Genomic DNA, 17,994 nt, shown 5'->3' with positions numbered 1-17,994 from the left:
TTATATTCTGACCATCTGTCTCAATCACACAAACAGCACCGCTCTTCTCTCCTTTCCCTGCTTTTTGACTGATCTCTCTCTCTCTCAGATGAATACTATTGGATTTTTCTTTTACTCATCTCCATCTGTCAGAACGCCTACGATTAAAGCTCCTTACATAAATTGGACTGTCCATCAGCTTTTTTCTGTCACTTTGTAAAAAATTCTGTGCAATTTACCCTTCTTTCCTCCTGCGAATAAGACAGTGTCATGGCCTCGGAGGAGCTGTACGAATAAAAATATCCCTTAAGCGTACTCAGTTTAGGCGGTAAGTATACTGTGCCCAGGATGTCAGTATTGTATGACCCCACCAAACGACTCAATGGTAATTAGGCTGATAGATGGTTCAACTCTATTATGTTGAGGAAGGGAGGTTGGTTAGTGTATGCTTGCATTTACCCTCTTCTACATTACTGCAGAAAAGTCAATTGTAAATGTGTTGAGGTAAAATATTGCACCTGGCACTGCAACCCCTCTTTGCATATGGTACACTGAGCTAGCTTGAGAAACCTGTTAATCCCTGTTAACAAATAGTGAAATAAGGTGAAGGTACAGTAAGTCGCTTATAACTAACCCTGCTCATGCAAATGCTCTTATAAGTTCCAAAGAAGTAAATCGACCTAAACTTTGAAATGAACAGCAGCGCATAAATAGGCTTTTAAATGAGGTTGTGTGAGTTCAGGGCGAGTCTGTTGATTGGGGTTGTTGGGATGGTCAGAGGAACCTCCACAGGAGACCATGAGTCCTCCTCTGTCAGAAGCAGAGGATGACAGATCTTCATTGTGATTGGCCTCGGTGGCCTAATAAATGACGCTCATCACCCTATCGGCCTCCTACCATGCTCCCATTCCCATCATCCCCTGCTCGTTATAATTCATTAAGCCTCCAGTGAGATTGGTCAAAGCGGTGAAGGGAAGGGAGGGGAGGGAGGAGAGATTCTCTCGATGCCTCCTTGCATGGGCTCTAATTGATATAGAAGTGTTAATGGTGCGAGAAATGTTTAATAAATAACAGGGAGCCCTTTACCTAATTAATACAGTGAGAAACAAGCCCAGTGTCTCACTTTGCTCGGCCGGACCATTTGAAAACTGACTTTTTGGAGTCCAGGTGGGCCAACAGCACCAGCCCAACAGGTCTGCACTGCTTGGTCCATCATGGCCACTAAGCAGTGCCATATTAAGCCCATCTAACCTAACCTAACCTAACCTGCAGTGTTATTTTAATGCAGCCAGTGCTACTCCTAAATTAATTTACCACTGAGGGGTAACCATTGCAAGCACATTACCATAACCACTGGCGCCTAGGTAAGTTAGGCAGAAATTAGGGCCCTCCACTTTTCACCCCTTTGAAAAATCAAAATTTTGTAAAAATCTAATATTCAGTCTAATATTTGCTCCTCTGTCTGCATGTAGATAGCATAGTTGCATTTGGATTGCTACACCCCCTTTCCAACCCAAGTGGTATATTCCAGGTTGAGCTAAAAATAGTCTGCACTACTACCCCACAGAGGATGGGACTAGGCCACAGCGAATGGAGTAACAGCAGTAATTGTGTGAACCATTAAACGCTAACGTTGCACAATTTATGAGCAAAGAAATGCAAAAACAAAAAAACAAAAAACAACCCAGGTATGTTTCTCTGAAGACCTTAACTGTGTAACCACCAGAGGTGAAAGGCAAAAAGTTATGTGACCAAACGTTTAGCTAACGTTAGCTAACAACATTTCGTATTCTGTGTGCCAAACTCCTCTCTCTGTCTCTCTGAATCTCTGAATCTGTGTTTACCATTTGGCAAGCTATCTAGTAAAGCTAAAGTGAGATGTTTTCAACAGATTATTGAAGATTAAACTGCTAGCCGTATCAGCACAGCAGAGCAACAGCAACAGGTAGGATGCCAAGTCAAAAGAATAACAGAAAAAAAAAGCAGACACCTCTCCTGTGTTTATAGCATCTCTTTAAATGAATTGGGTCCTTTAATGTACCATTGAGAATCAAGCATCACAGTCAGTATACAAAACAATGTATAAAAATACATATGTAAAATTGTAGGAAATGGCTTATTTAAAAAAAAAAAAAATCCTAACATTGTGTAAATTAGGCGTCCATGGCCATTGCTATTACATTATTCATTAACCTTATTTCCAGCCCAGAATTATTGCATTTCTTAATAAGGTATGTTTCACCACTACTCCGCCATATAACATAAACCTTCTCATTGGTACACAAAACAGGACTCCAACCTGAATGATCTTGGGCAAATAAATTCATGAAATACATGAACTCAATGATCTGAAACCAGTTCAGAAGATGGAAATATTTCAACTCACACCAACCGCAATTTTCCCTTACACTCTGAACTGTTCAACGTGATCTGACTGAATTTGAGAGCAGAGATGATTTATTGAAAATGCTGATAAACAATAAAGCACAAACAAGAAAGCCGTGCTGCCTCTGAAGTAGAGGCCGATGAGGTCTGGGGTGGGTTGTGCGTAAGGACATCAGAGTGGTGGGCTTGTGTGTGTAAGTGTGTGGTATGGGTGGACTTCACAGAGCTCTCTGAAGCACTTGGAGACTTCCCTCCGGTCTACCTTTCCCTTGGAGTTCTGACCCCTGCTCTGCTATGTGGGCGGTCAACGGACCAGCCCTCTGATATTATTTCCTTTTTTTGTAGTCTGTGTGCATGTGTGTGTGCCTGTCTGTGTATGTGAGTATGTTTGCATACTTGTGTACGTGTGTAACTGTGTATATGTTAGTGTGCCACACTTGCACATATAGGCACCCATGGTCGTGCGCGTGTACGTGTCTATGTGTGTGTGTACGTGTTTATGATCTTGCCTGTATCTCCGATGGAGTCCTCACAGCCGAACAAGGGTGAATGTTCGAGCTATTGATCAGGCCTTCTGTCTGAGCGCATCTCCAATGATTTCATACACTGATGCCTTTTGTTGATCAAAGTTGCCTCTCCTCCCCTCTTCCCTTCCTCTCTTGCTCCCCTCTAGCCTTCTGAAGATGCAGCGGGAGTTCTGCTTCGGAGTGCCCCTCTGACTTTGCTGATGGAAATGAAAAGAGAGTAGTTTTATTGTGAGTTCTGCACCAGCTAGCGTTTTTCACGGTTGAAGACTCTGTGAATGAGGAGAGTTTGAATGCAAATCATGCTATTCGGGGTGGTACGGAAGGGGGTATTCATTGGCAATACAAGGGTGGTGACAGTGGTTTTGGGAGTCAGTGGGGTAGCAATGGTAGTGGTATAATAATGGCATAAATAAGTCACATCAGTTTGCTTAAGAGGGAGATATACTGTAGTCTCATGGGTTTATGATAAAATAATTCAGCAGGCACCTCCAGATTTCTTTGCCCTCCTTCCTATTTCCTCCGCTGTGCCAAAAACGGAATCCACTAGGTAGTCTCGTTTAAGGTGTTAAATATGGATGCCCAAGGCAAATCTCAGAATAGTTTTGATACTGCAAATGATTGCAGTCTGCTGCAGATGACTCAGAATCATCATTGCCAGTTGTGTGGTTAATTCTGGGGCTGGATGAAAGCAGTGCCTCTCCTGTGTCTGATATTGGACTGAATACAGCTTGTAGTAAGCTGCTTTAGCACCTGTGATCACAGCTAGCCATTGCTCAACAACACCAAGAGCTAACACCTGGCAGCTTTGGCATCTGGGCATCTGGAAGGAAAGAAAAAAATATATAAAGCCACGCAAACAAACAGCTTTGCTTCTTGTGTGGAGAAAGCTTTGGCTCAAAATACTCTGTCGAGGGATTTTCTAAATTACCCTCTTGCTGAGTGCAGGCACAGTAAGTACATTGAAAAATCATAATCGGGTCCCCGGGCAGCCCTGGGGGTGGGCAAGGAAGCACTCCATCCTGGTTTTCCTGACGTTAACTGTCCTATTATTAACTTTTGTGCAAGGTATCACATTTTATGGATAAGAAGGCGAAAGACAACAGGAGGATAAAGATCACGCTGAGAAACAACACAGGCTATTACCATGGTGCATTATTTCCTTGCTGCCCTGTGGTGGCTTAGATGGAACTCACCAAAACATTGCATTAAGCACTCCTGGTTTCTCCTGGCAAGGCACTGTCATTTCCAAGACAGAGGAGCATTTGCTCAGTCATGCTTTCTCATCCCTCGCTCTCTGCTTCTGTCCCTTACTGACATTGTCATTTAGAAGACAGCATTTGCTCAGTCATTCTCTTTCACCCCTCTCCCTCTCTCTCCCTCTCTCTCTCTGTCTTTCTTTGCTTCTCCTCATTCTGCCTCCGACTCGTTCATTTCCCGTTCCCCCTTCTCTCCTCCTCCTTGTCCTCTTTGCTCTCCTTACACAAGGAGCTCGAACGCGGACACTCCGAGATAACATGCAGCAGTTTTAGTCTTGGCTGTGTCAGGATTTAGCACATTTAGCCATTCCTGTCTTTTCCTATTCATGTCATGTACCTCAGACAGCGTGGGGGAATTATAATCCACAGCAACTTGCGAAAAAGAACTACAGTCATGCTTATGATATATTTTGGAGTGCTATAGCCCGAAAATATCACAGCCAAACTACAGGAATATTATAGTGATACTATGGGAGATAAACTAAAATACCATAATGTACGACAAGGTCACTATAAACTAACTATAGAGTAAAACAGACACACTATAAATCCCTACAGGAATATTACAGTGTTTTTTTCGGTAAGGACCCCAGCACTGCTTGCAACATATCTGTTATGAGTTTGGTATTTGCTCTTTGAAAATATTTCAAGAAAGGCTTATATTCATTTCACCTTTTTGTGATGTGAAAAGCAGTCAATTTCTCTCCAGTTTGGCTGCCTGGTAGCCGAGAATGTGTTATTGCGCTTGGCCGCATGGTGGCAACCTGTACTGCGCTCCCAGCCATCAGATCCTATATGGATCCTCATAGGGAACCCGGGACTCGTCCTCCTCCGACACACACCGGCAGCCCGGCTCCTCCACGGCAGGCTCCGACCATGGCAGTGTGACTACTTCCAAGTTTCTCTCCCACTCCCCTCTTCCCCTGTTCTCCGAGCAGCTGAACTTCCACCCAGTGGTCCTGTCAAATAGATCCGCCGACCTTGGCAGCGCTCTTGGGAAGGAACTTTGTGGCGTGCTCCTAATCTGGTGCTCCGGTCCTCCTCTTCAAGCGGATTCGAGGAAAGTCTGTTCATTTGGCGTTGAAGAACTATAGCCGTTTGGTTTCGGACAGCGATGGAGGAGGCTGAACTTTAAAACAAGAAAGGAAAAAGACACATTTCAAGGACACATAAAGAAGTGTATGAAAAAGTGTTGCCGAGTACGATCTTCAGCTTGCCTTCTTACAGGTGCAGCGAGAATTGGACCGCTGATTTGGACTGAACCTGCGGGATCCATCTGACTGACTGAGACACGCCGTTTTACCCAGAATTTTAAAGAAACCAAGTAGTACCCCACTTCCCCACTTAAAGGATAATATTATATTTCAGTGCACATGGAACTGGGGCAGATTTTAACTGAGAAAAAATAGACTTTGACTGACCGAATTTCAACTTCGGTCGTGCCAGGCTGCAGCGTCCTCTGCCCGGTTTTGCGCTCTTTGGATGGTGCGCGCTTCCCCGCTGGAGCGCCCGTAGGTTCCCCGACAGACAGACCCGACAGCAGGCGGACAGCACCCAGCAGAACCCCGTCAGGACTCGGACAGAGCAACATGTTTCAAGCGTGCCGGGCACCCGTTGTCCAATTCGCCCGGGTTTGGACCATGTTTGAGGACTCCGGGAACAGACCGATGTGGCGCGCCACATGGATTTTATTTTTTTCGTTATTCATCCACTGCACAAGAGCTCAAGGTAAGACTGGGGCATTCGCTCTAGTGACGATCAGTCATCACACAGGCCATGGCTGTCTGTAGTAGCCTCTTTTCCCCTTGGATGTTAATGTGGGACCTAATGGTCGCTATCCGTCACTTTTGTATAGGATCTGTGATGTGTCCGTTCATTTTTGCGTTTTGTGCGTAGCCTATTTCGGCGTGCTCGCATCATTCACATTGACCCCACATCTATCTTTATCTCACGTCACACATACGCATGTATCACTTTTTGTTGCAGTTATTTGCTTGATGAAACATTTCAGTGAGACTCAAACTTCATTTTATGAGTTGTGAGCCCCAATTGCTAATGTTAGCCCTAATCTTAACCCAATTTCCCCAGCCGTTGGCTCTATTTAGCTCACATTATCCCAGTGTTGTCTATGTAACAGAGTGTGACAGATGTAGGCTATTGGAGCGGGAGTGCTCTGATTTTAATGCAGTTGATTATGAAAACCAAAGTTTTTTTTTTTTTCAACTGTTATAGTGTTGGGGTAATTTAATTTTCTTATTTGAACATATGCCACTGTATGAGTGTGTCATATTAGAAGCCCAGCTGTGCAAGATGTTAATCTGATTAATAAATCCTAATTAATTAATCAAGCGGGGTCCCATGGAGGTGGAAGTTTGCGCAGCAAACAAGCAGCTGCACTGTAAATAAACAGATATGGCACATGCTGATATGGAGCGAATTAAGACAGGACAAACAGCTCTGAATTAAAAAAAAAAAGAGACTTGAATTGGTTGTCTGAGAATTACGCAGTGCTTTTCCTCTGCACAGAGAAAAGCAGCAGCCAAGTGTGGTAATTTGCATCCACTGGAGTCGATGACCTCGAAGGAAGCTAGAGTACGACTCTAACTCTCACTGTAATAATCTTAATAATTTAGAGTGCCTGTGGTACCCAATATTGAGTCTATACTGATCTTCCTTACTTTATTTTAATCCCTTGTGGTATAACTAGACTATAATATCCCTATAGAATATTAGAGTTGCAGTGATATTTGTATAGCATCCTTCAAAATTTTATTATCGGATTATGCTAGTTCTTTTTCATACAGGGAAAGCCACTGAACGTGATTGATTGCTTTGGGAAATTGATAGCAGACCTGTGTGAGGACTGGTAAAACACAGCGCATGACACCGCCACCTTGACCCTTATCACCTTACATCATTTAGAGCAGTGGTTTGCAAACTGGGGTCTGGGTAGCCCCAGTGGTCCTTGAGGGGTATCCAGGGGGTCCCAGGAAAAATGAGGATTGGTACAATTTCACTGTTGCTTCATTCAATGTAGAAGTTAATACAATAGAGAGTCCGCGGTACAAATCTTGGTTTTGTGTCTCTGGTGTAAAGTGTATCTACGTGGAGGTCCTTGACATGAAAACCCCTGATTTAGACAAATTCCCTCTTAGCATTTTTGCAAGTGATGCATCCATTTGTTTTAAATTCCCTTGTATGTAGCTTAACCTGGGTGACACAGGGAGCATCCTGTGGTTAAAATGCAGCCCCCCCCGCCTTCCCCCTCGCTCTCTGCATGCCTCTTCACCCTCTCTGCTTGGGTAATTGTGATTCAGGTATTGCTGCCACTGTAAGGGGGGAATATTACCTCTCAAGATAGACTCTTTGTGGCGCTCACTCAATAATACAATGTAGAGGAGATGAAAAAAACAAACAAGGCTACGATATGGCAGATATCCATCATTCATGAGGGCATATCCTACTGCCTGACATTTACAGCAGATTGATAACTCTTCGTCCCAGGGATTAAGAATCCTGACATTGCCAGTTTCCCCCCTCCTCTCTCTCTCTATCTCTGTCTCGCTCTCTCTCTCTCTCTCGTCTCCCTCTCCCTCTATGTCTTTCTCTCTGCCGCCTGTCTCTGATTCTAGATGCTTGTTTCTCACTTTCTTTCTCTGTTCCTCTTAATGCTAACTTAACTAAGCGAGTCAAATAAGAACACATTCTTATTTACACCAATGGCCCGGGGGAGAAGTGCCTCTCCTCTGTATCTGGATGTGCATGGGTGCATAAAGTGATATGCATGCATGTGACTGTGTATGTGCGGAAGTTGGGGATGGAGACTGTCAGCCCCTCTCTCTCTCTCTGTCTCTCTCTCTCTCTCTCTCTCTCTCTGTGTCTCTCTCTCTCTCTCTCTCTTTCTTTCTCTCCCCCCCCTCTCTCTCTTTCTTCCCCCCCCCCCCTCTCTCTCTCTCTGGTCTTCCTGTTCAGTCCATCCGGCAGCATCCCTCAGATTTCATTACGTAGTCGCTCACGGACCAGAAAATGTGGGATTTAATTGGACTCTCTTCAGACTGTTCGGAGTGCCGCTCGTTGAGAGTGACCCTGCTGCGGGCTCCTCTCTTTCCCTCCAATGATTAAAGAACACGATGAGGCGAGCAGGGTGTCTCTGGATGGACGTGTCACCCAGCGCCGGCCACATTTTAACGACCAGTCCACTGAAACGCCCTTTTAACGACGGGAGAGCGGCCTTCATCAGACTGAAGCACAATGATGTCTTGCTTTAAGGCTCACTGAGCGGAGAGAGAAATAATCCTCACTTCTTGTGTATTGTCAGTCATTGTGCGCTGCAGGAAAATAATAGAAAAATATATATATCTATATGCATAATGAGTCCATGTAACAGACTGATAGCTACAAGATCTGATCTTGTTCTATCAGTGTTTTTGTCATTGTTATCCAAATGAGGCTAATGCTTTCACTTTGAGATCCACACTCCAGTGCTGGCATCGTTGCTTGACGAAGCATTCTGCTTCCTTCCAAAATGCTATCTTCAAACCAAGACCCTGTAAAGCTTAAAGCCCCTTTTTTGGTGACTGACACATAAGCACACTACTCTCACAACTTCCTTTCATAAACTCCGTAAAACAGGACATCCCCCCAGCACACCCCAGATATTATGCTTGAAGTGACATTTATAGGAGCTGCCTGGTGTCTCTTACAGTTCACATTCATTCCTCATTTACTGAGGTCGTGCCGAGACAATGTCGGCCTAGCCTGCTGTTTTTGTCATTTCTAACACGTCTATTTTGGAGCTCAGAGCAGCGGGGAAGGACTCAATTGGAATGTCATGTTTGGCACACACACTTCTGCATCACTCAACGTTAGCAGATTAGCCTGACTGTTTTACAGCTTGACTTTAGGAGTTTTAGAAGGAGTTGAGGCCTTCATTCTGTCAGAGGCATGGCACTCAGATTAACGTCCATAAGGATGGTGATGAGAGAGTATGGAGGCATTGGAGAAGGGGAGGGCGCTGCAATGGAAATGAGCTATTTCATGCTACTGCCTGGTGAGGATGCCTGGGATGCTTAGAGTGGTCTGTTTTTAGCTAAGTGTTTTGGACATTGACCTTGACACAATAATAGATGTCTGTGATGGCATGTTGATTTGAAACCTGTTAGGGAGATTTAAATTTGCATGGCTGGAATGAAATGCATGCAGCTTGTGAGCATCCTCTTGACTGCCTGGGAGGAAAAGGATATTGGACACATTCCCATCACAGGCGGCAAAACGGGGTATATAATCATAAACATGCAATGAGAATTTTCAGTGAGATAGTCCGTGGCTTTCAAGTAAATAGGTGAAACCTGCATTTGCCATATGGCAGTATGAGACTGTTGTGATGTCAGTGGCGCCTCCTTTCTTTTCCTCAAAGTGACTCTTCCTCTGTTCTCCTCTAAAGAGACACTTGTGCCAAAGAGACACTGTGTGTGTTTGTGTATGTGTGTGCATGTCTCTGTGTTTTTGTATGTGTGTGTGAGTCGAGAGAGAGCTTGAGGAGCCAATCTCCCATCTCCTGGGTGCATAAAGGAGACAGCAATGTCTGAAGCATTGCAATTAGATGAAGGCTTACTCTCATCAAGGTCCCTCCATTGTTAGTTTTTCTTTGTTCCACTTCAAAACCACCTTTGGTCTTTTTTGTATGAGCCATGCCTTTCTTAGGTGGCAGACGTAAGTGTACTTTTTGTGATGATTTAAAATTGACTTGATGGGTGGGGGCAACACTGAAGTGGTAAACAAGAGAGAGAAACACATTGAGATGAGAGTGTGAGTGATATGTGGAGACAGTGGGGTTGAGAGGATGGCCCCAGACTACAAATGCTCTGATTTGTCACTCATCTTAATTGACAGACAGGGGAACTCAGTTCCCTTGTAGCAGCTGCGCTCTGTGAAGCGATTTGCAAGAAAGAGTGAGTCTGTCCTATATCCCTTCAGCCAGCACTTTGGCCAAAGGTCACAACACATTGCTTTCAGTATTCGGGGCAGGCTAGAAAACTCATGGTCAAAGTCCACGGATAGATTTCTCAGAGGGATGTCTGGAGTGTCAGTGTGCTACGTTCAATAACACAAAACCTCCACCCAAGGTCTCCGGCATTGGCAAGTCCAGGCGATAGGCGTAGCTGAAAGACTTTTTGTTTTTCTCTCTAGAAAGCACTTCCAGAGTTCTCCGGAGTGGGACTGTTTTTATTGATCTGGACCTTTTTCTTTTTCACTCATGGACGTTATGGGATGGCCAGGTCACTTTTGTTTATCCAAAAACACACACACACACACATTCCTGCTATGTGCTCTATAGCTACAATGCCACAGCCTCTCCTCAGCAGAGCCGTGGCCAAGGGCAAAGCTTCGGGGTGATAGAGTGAAAGGAGCGAATATGAATGACTGCTGTTCTTGCTCATTAATAGCCATAAACACAGCGTAACACTTCTCACCGCACTAAACTTGATGCTCAGACTTGCCTCCCACAGTACAGTAATAGGACTGTGTATTCATAGTCTTCAACACGCTGCGGGCCGGTGAGATGTATCCTGTACACAGAAATGCAATTACACACAGTAGGGCACATAGTGAATTTGATGGAACAACAGGGTATGTGGACCAGATGCACCCACTCGCAGTAGGTTACATGCTTGCTTATGCTTGAGACAGCATATAGTGTCTCTCTCTCTCTCTCTCTCTCTCTCTGTCTCTCTCTCTCTCTCTCTCTCTCTCTCTCTCTCTCTCTCTCTGTCTCTCTCTTTCTGTTCTCCCTTCCTCTGCTCTTCCTCCCCAGCAGCCCCCCACTTCTTAAAACTCTCCAATTAAAGAACACATAAAAGCAAAGGATATGGAATCGTTAGCAAAATAGAAACTCCTTGTACTGTATTACAGTGTCTGCAGGAGAGGTGCCTGTTGTGCTTAATAATGGACTGTATCTTAATTCACTGGAGGACTCCTAATAGAGCCCACTGAGATTGTTCCAATGAAGCTTCTTGTTACCCTCGGCCCTTTCTGTTATTCTGGTAGCTGAAAGGGTTGAAAGTCAGAAAAACCCCCCAAAAAGAACTCATAACGTATGTGGCAGCATCTGTGTAGAGCAGCAGCATCTTTATTGGCATAAAGGACTCCTTTCTTCATTATTAATATGAATGTACGTGACAAGACGGCATCGTTGCTGCATCTTTAGAGCTTCAACCACTTCAGCTGGGGCCTGCTGTGTCCTCATTTTCACTCTTGTGAAGCTGCTCGCTTTTGTGCTGCCATATACATGTGAGAGAGGAGGAGGGGGGGGGGGGGTATAGAGGGAGAATGAGAAAGATAGAGATGTGTGAATGTGTGTCGAGCATCTTTGTTTCGGGCTTTATCGAGGTTTAATCTACACCGCGACATTCTGCCAAACTCGGTCTGATTTTCCTTCCTTCATTTATTATGCTGCTCGACAACCTCTAAGTCGCATGATTATATTGGATAATCCCTCATACTTAAAGTACCAAAAAGGCTCCTTGTTAGGATGCCTGTGTAAATCCTGGCGTGATCAAAGCTCGCTGGTTTATTGCACTCGTCGCACATGCACACATCACCACACACAAACACAGAAACTGCTCCCCATTTGCTCTAAGTGCCCTCTCTCAAGTGACTAGTGTAGGCATAAGGGCTCTGCGAACAAAGTATTTAGTCCATGGTGTAACTCAAAACCAATCCCTGGTGAGAAATAAGGCCTTTGTGTACTTGCCAAGTCATAGAAAGGCTTCTCGATTTTCCCGATAGCCCCGTACACACAGCTCCAGCTCTGGCGCCAGAGCATCTTCCTGCCAGCTTCGCTACTCCACTAAGTCCTGTACAATATACCCTGGTTGGTATAATACACCCATGCATGCACATTCCAGAAAGAAATAACCTGCCCATGTAATACCATGTACCACATACCGGCTGACGCTGACAGACATACAAATGTATGAGCACACATGCACACACACACCTACACACATGCACACATCCCTTCACACATATAGATACACACAAGCATAAAAACACAGGCTTAAAAACACCCCCATGAGCCCATTCTCTCCCACTCACACAAAAACACACTTCTTTTTTAGGATATGCATGCTTTTTGGGAGGACTTTGGATTTTGTGGTTCTAAAACTCATAAATCCCACTCTGGCTTTAATACTTTAATACAGCAGGCAAAGATAAGGCCAGCCTAACTTGGGGGGGGGGGGGGGGGGGATGACATAAAAATGGCGCCACCAACAATGGCTCACTCCACAGAGGGCACTTCTAGGTGGCAATGCCGCAGCATAATCGATGCCATGTCACAGTTCTCCATTCAGTGGCCGCCTCGCTCTCTAATGCCCTCATTGTCACGCCAGCCACTTTTCATTTTCCTCTCTCATCTCATTGAGCACATTCCAGGGGCCTTAATCCTAAGTTTTCAGCCGGTCCTGCTCTTTGAAACCCCTGTTATATAACCCAAAGATGACTTTTAGTTTGAAAAAAAAAAAGACTTTTCATTTTTTTTTCTTCTCTCCTCTCGACGCCAGCCGAGACAGTTTGGCTTGGTACAGCAGTGTGGGGCTGAGGCGACGATCTAACAGCCTTATTCGCAAATAGTATGCTTCTCAAGCCCCTGTCATCTTGCCCACTGTCTGGAACATGGCACAAAGGAGTCTGGTGAGGGTGTGCCAGGGCTGTCCTGTTTGTCTCTGCATGGTTTTTAATTGGGTTTCTGTCCACAATACTGGGCTGACTGGGACAAAAGGCCACCCAGGGCAGCCGGGGAATGCTGCACACAAACTGAGCCGGACAACCAAGGGTCACTTTTGGAGAAACCGCTTCAGAATCCCAAACAAAAATTACAGTGGCGACTTGGCTCCCTTTTGGCTTAAGTTAGTGACAGGCTTGATAATCATTGTTCAGCCATTCTTATTGAAGCATATCCCGTATTCCTAATTGGGGCTCTCATTGAACTAGTCTTTTTTCCCCACATAGTCTTTAAACAGCTCCTTTGACCAAGCTGCTATGCACAAGGGCAGGCTGGATTACTTGCTCATGAATTATTGGTCAGGAGTTTATCTGTGGTTTGTGTGTGTGAGAGCATTTTGCGTGTGTGTACATTCGTGGGCTTATGTTTCTGTTGGTAGTTTGATTCATTTATTAGCTATAGGCTATGTTTGTCTGTTACTGTTTCCTGTGTACTAGGGATGTTAATGATTAATCGACGATCGATTAATCACCGTTAACAATTTGATCGATCAAGCATATATTAATCGATAATGTACGTTATGTGCTATTTCTCATTTTTTTCGGAAATGATTTACCGCCACAAGGGTGCAATTTAACTTTCACCGCCTATACAGAGGAAGAAGAAAGCCAAGCAAGCGGGCGGAAGCATTACACCCGAAAAGACAACAGTGTTCATTGTAAACATGGTAATACAAAGTTGAAATACAGCACCTCTACAAGCACAATGAAAGAGAATGCATTCCCCCGGCTGGCGAAGTTGGCACGACACTATTTGTGCCTCCCGACCCGGGACAGCTGTTCCCCTGGAGCGTGTGTTTTAGTGGATGGACTGACTGTCACCAAGCTGCGCACTGGACTCATCCCTGACCACGTAGATACGCTCTTATTCTTAAATAAACCAGTAGATTGTCGTGCCATTGTTTCCAATACATAAACTGTGGCAGCGCCACAATATCAGCACGGCCGGCACAACATAAAAAGTTAATCAATGTATAGAAATTGATCTAAATCCCTCTGTAATGCGTCTAATGTGCACATCACATCATGTCTGTCATTTGGTGATGCAGTAGCTCTGTACTCAACCTGACAGTCCGTCTCCCGTTCTGAAAACGTTCGTAAAAAAAATATAAAATTCCACAATTTCTCCGAACTCGCATGTGTTATAACAGTAAAGAGTAACTTCATACTTTTCAATTGGACAATTCTAACGTTGCTCAACACTCAGAAAGTTAACACGAGTGCAGTGCAGAGACTTCACTGCATATAGTGGGTTTTTTTTACCCTTTGATGTAAGCACTGAGAGCTTGTATATTTATTGTATGTGCACGCGTTTATATGCCTTTTGTGTATGTGCTACAGCATTTTCCCTTTGAAGCTGCAGTCGCCTTAGATCTATATGCGTATCTCAGCCACAGTAAGGCTTGGACCTGATTACGTTTTGTGCACAGAGACTGGATTGAAGGATTTTAAGGTAGGGCATTCCAACTTGTTTTAATATAGCCTCGGTGAGAGCCAGTGTGTATCCAGTGTTACTGTATCTGATGCCCTGTTTCATCTTTGAGAGGCAAGCCAACCCACGGTTCTGCTGTGTTACGGCCTCCCAAAATATCACCATAGCAAAACACATTGGGAGGCCTTCTGCACTCCCACACCATACATCAGATGCAGTTGTACCTGATAGCGGGTCTGGTTTGCTGCAAGTGCATGTGTCCTTTAAAGTGGGCTCCAGAATGACCTCTAAAAAATAATAAGCCAGAGGTGCCGATGTGATTATGGACTTGAACTTTTCCTGCGCTCTTTAAGAGGACCATTATGCATGCGGCGACAGGCAGGGGGGAGGCACAGCCAAGGCTTGTTTACCAGCGACAGCCCTCGTCTGGCCAAATGGAAATGAGCAAGGACCTCAGCGTGACACTAGCTTCAGGAGGCCTCCAAACCTGACTCACTCATGCAGCTCCTTGTGTGTTTATAATGGAAATGCAATCAGATTGGCTGGGGGCTTGGGAAACCACCTCTGAACCCTGTAATTGCTGTTCCCTGAGGGAGGTATGTGTGTGTGTGTGTGTGTGTGTGTGTGTAAATTGTGAATGTGTGTGTTTGCATATATGGGTGTGTGCATGAGTGTGTGTCTGTGTACATGTGTATGTGGTGGGCCAATAATCTAAGCACGTCTGTGAATAAGCAGTCCTTTAGCTGTCATCATGTCCCTGACATGCTGCCACACACTGGGCTCCCCTGAGGCTATAATGATCTCTCTGCAATGCTAGATGAACAAAAAAGATGAAGAAAAAAAAAACCCTGCAACCCTGGGAAAGAGTTCATGAAGGGGCAGTAGATTGAAGATGCCCACAGCCATATATTTTGTGAATGAAAAGGGATTCAGCCCGTACAGCTCTCCTTTTTTGCCTAGTTCGGTATCACTGGCATGATTCTCTCTTTAAGAAGCCAGACGACAAGCAGATCAATTTAACGGCCATCACATAGGGACGGTACAGGGTCTGATCGATTCTGACGATCGCCCCATCTTTAACAGACATCTCATCAAAGGCCCATTCCCTTTTTTCGCCATCCCATTACCCATCCATCCAGCACTAGGCCCACTGCCTATTTACCCATCCCACACAGAAATAATGGGGCCTTCTCCCCCAGTTGGATTAATCAGCCATAACCATATGCTACCGCATGCAATTACACTGCAATTTTGACCAAGGGAAACAGCTGTTGCCATTTGAAAGGGCGGAATAAGATTGTAATTGCCTTAACTTTGATTTGTGGGGTGCTTTGATTTGATGAGAGAACACATTTTTATGCTTTACATAATAATAATGCAGAATGAAGAGAACTATTTGAACGTGAGACTTTTTCCGCTTCCAGCTTCCAGATGCATTTGGAGGGTAACCTTGCTCTTATGAGTTATTACTCACACATTATAGAAGGAATGAATATGTTTATTCATTTGGGTTTGAATGGCCTCTTTATATTCGGGAGCTATGTTTTAGATTCAATCGCCTCATGGCGTTACTGGCACAGCAATATGTTTATGCATGGCGGCACCTTAACATTTCAACACAGGAGGCTTCCTCTCTAATCCCCCAGGTAAGGCAGTCACATCAGATGGGACGTCTGTTCAAATCCTCTGTACCGCAGCATTGTATGCCTTGGATCTGCCAGCCTCTTTGTTTACACGCTCTTCCCATCACACTGCTACATTCTGCTGACAAAATCTACCTACCGCCCACAGTATGAGCACAGACAGCATGGGGGGCTGTGATGCGCCCATCATCATGCATAAGTCTCCTAAAATGATGCACGAGATTGATAGGCAAAATGTGTCTCCTGTGAGTACCGTGTCATTCTCACTCGCTGGTGGATGCATTCCCTGCGTCGGACCCTGCTAAGTCGTCATCAAATGGATTTTTCGCAAACAGATCCCAGTGACCACTGGGGTAATTTGTCATCAGCATGGTTCTTAGTCACTCTCACTGGAGACGGGGAAAAGATTCTGGTTCGGATTCACTGAATAAATGGCAGATAGATGGAAGACGGAGACAGAAAGGGAGAGAGGGCGATGGTTGAGATGGAATGAGAAGGAGATAGAAAGAAAATGAAATGAAATGCAGTGTGGCAGTGAAGTTGGAATTAGAATGTTAGCTATAATGGGAGAGACTGGGCATCAGAGTCAAATATGTTGAATATTGTCAGGAGAATTCTGTGTTGATCTGTCAGTTTTCCTGGCCCATTTTTGCATTTGTCAGTAGGGTAGACACTGCATGAGGCTCTGTATGAATTTTTCATACGCCTGACAATGGCTGAAGCTCTTTTTGTCGGGTGCTTTAAAAGTAGGAAATACTAAATGATAGATTTGTTTCCCTGGAGTTTGAAGATATTCTATTTTCTTTTTGTAATTAGCCAACAAATGAACTTTGCCCCAAGTGAAAGCCCACAGAGAGGAACTCGTAATGATGCGATCCCCTCTTACTTGGAGAGACCTACATTTCTTCCTCTTTAACAACACACTTAATGACTGCTCCCTGGTGCTTCTTTGAAAACAATATTCATTTAAATTTCTGGAACGTCTTGTTATTGTCTTTCTTTGTGTCCTTGTTTGACGTTCAAGGGCCAGTCTCAAGAGATTTTAAGCATGGCTCAGTCAATGGAATAAGACTCGCATCTCTCCAAAAAGAACATTCTAAGCTTGTATTTGTGCATTGATCGTGGACAGCTATGATATTGCTTTTGAAGAGTTCCTTTTGACTCCTGCCAAACACCATGTAAACACCAGGCACTGCTCGAATTATTTTTTTGTGAGCCCATGTACCTCACAAACACAGCCTTATAAGAAACAGAGAAATGGAAAGAAAGGAACAAAGGTGATAGCAGCATCGCCAGTTAACTGGAGGGCAATCAAAGGCTTCAACCAGACTTTCACAAGTGTCTGGCGTTTTTATCAGCTAAAGACTGACAAGCTCCTGATCTTCAGACAGCCTCTCCGCTGTTACAAAATGCAGATCCCTTCTTTGTATCTGCTCAGACCTACAAAGGAGCTGATATCACCTGCTAATTGAAGTACCTCCTTTACTCTCTGCAGCCTCTGGCATCTGTGATTCTGAAAAGGTGGAGTATCACCATCATCCTGACAATTACATCAGTGAGATTCCATGACAACTTTGGGGGGAGAGGCAGCCGTTCACAGTTCTCCTTCTTTACGCTTCACCCGTTAGCCAAATGTAGATTTGTTAGATTAACGTCTTGATTATCATTTGCTTGGATGCGCTTCACACATGACCAAGTCATTTAACACTTTAACAGTCAACTTAATGGGAATGACCTGATGATAATGGAAGGTGACAGAGGGAGATGGATGTGTGGACGCTGGGCTATGACCCACAGGATTACTAGCGCTTGACCTCAACTCAGGCACACTAATAGGTAGTTTTGCTAGCACCTTGCACACATGTGAACACACAAATACACACAAACACACACACACACACACACACACACACACACACTTCTATCCCCTCCATGTATTAGCCACACAAAGATAATCACTCTCTCAGAGCTGAGCAGCACCAGCAGGA

The 17,994-nt window shown here is 44.6% G+C and overlaps 1 protein-coding gene across 1 annotated transcript in view; it reads left to right on the top strand.

Annotated features, from left to right (window-relative positions):
• The first annotated feature begins 5,739 nt into the window (after positions 1–5,739).
• Positions 5,740–17,994, top strand: part of LOC139660220 (protein sidekick-2-like) — a 243,186-nt gene continuing 230,931 nt past the window's right edge. The window contains 1 exon segment of the mRNA XM_071538305.1: positions 5,740–5,875. Coding sequence (XP_071394406.1) covers positions 5,788–5,875 — 88 coding nt within the window. The 5' untranslated portion in view covers positions 5,740–5,787.

This window comes from Centroberyx affinis, unplaced genomic scaffold, assembly GCF_046629955.1.
Source record: "Centroberyx affinis isolate AG114_WGS23_722 - 3 ecotype Tasmania unplaced genomic scaffold, CSIRO-AGI_Caff_v1 ptg003252l_1, whole genome shotgun sequence".
NCBI classification, from domain to species: Eukaryota; Metazoa; Chordata; class Actinopteri; order Beryciformes; family Berycidae; genus Centroberyx; species Centroberyx affinis.
The sequence above is the reverse complement of the archived record's forward strand: the minus strand, read 5'-3'. Positions and strand labels throughout refer to the sequence as shown.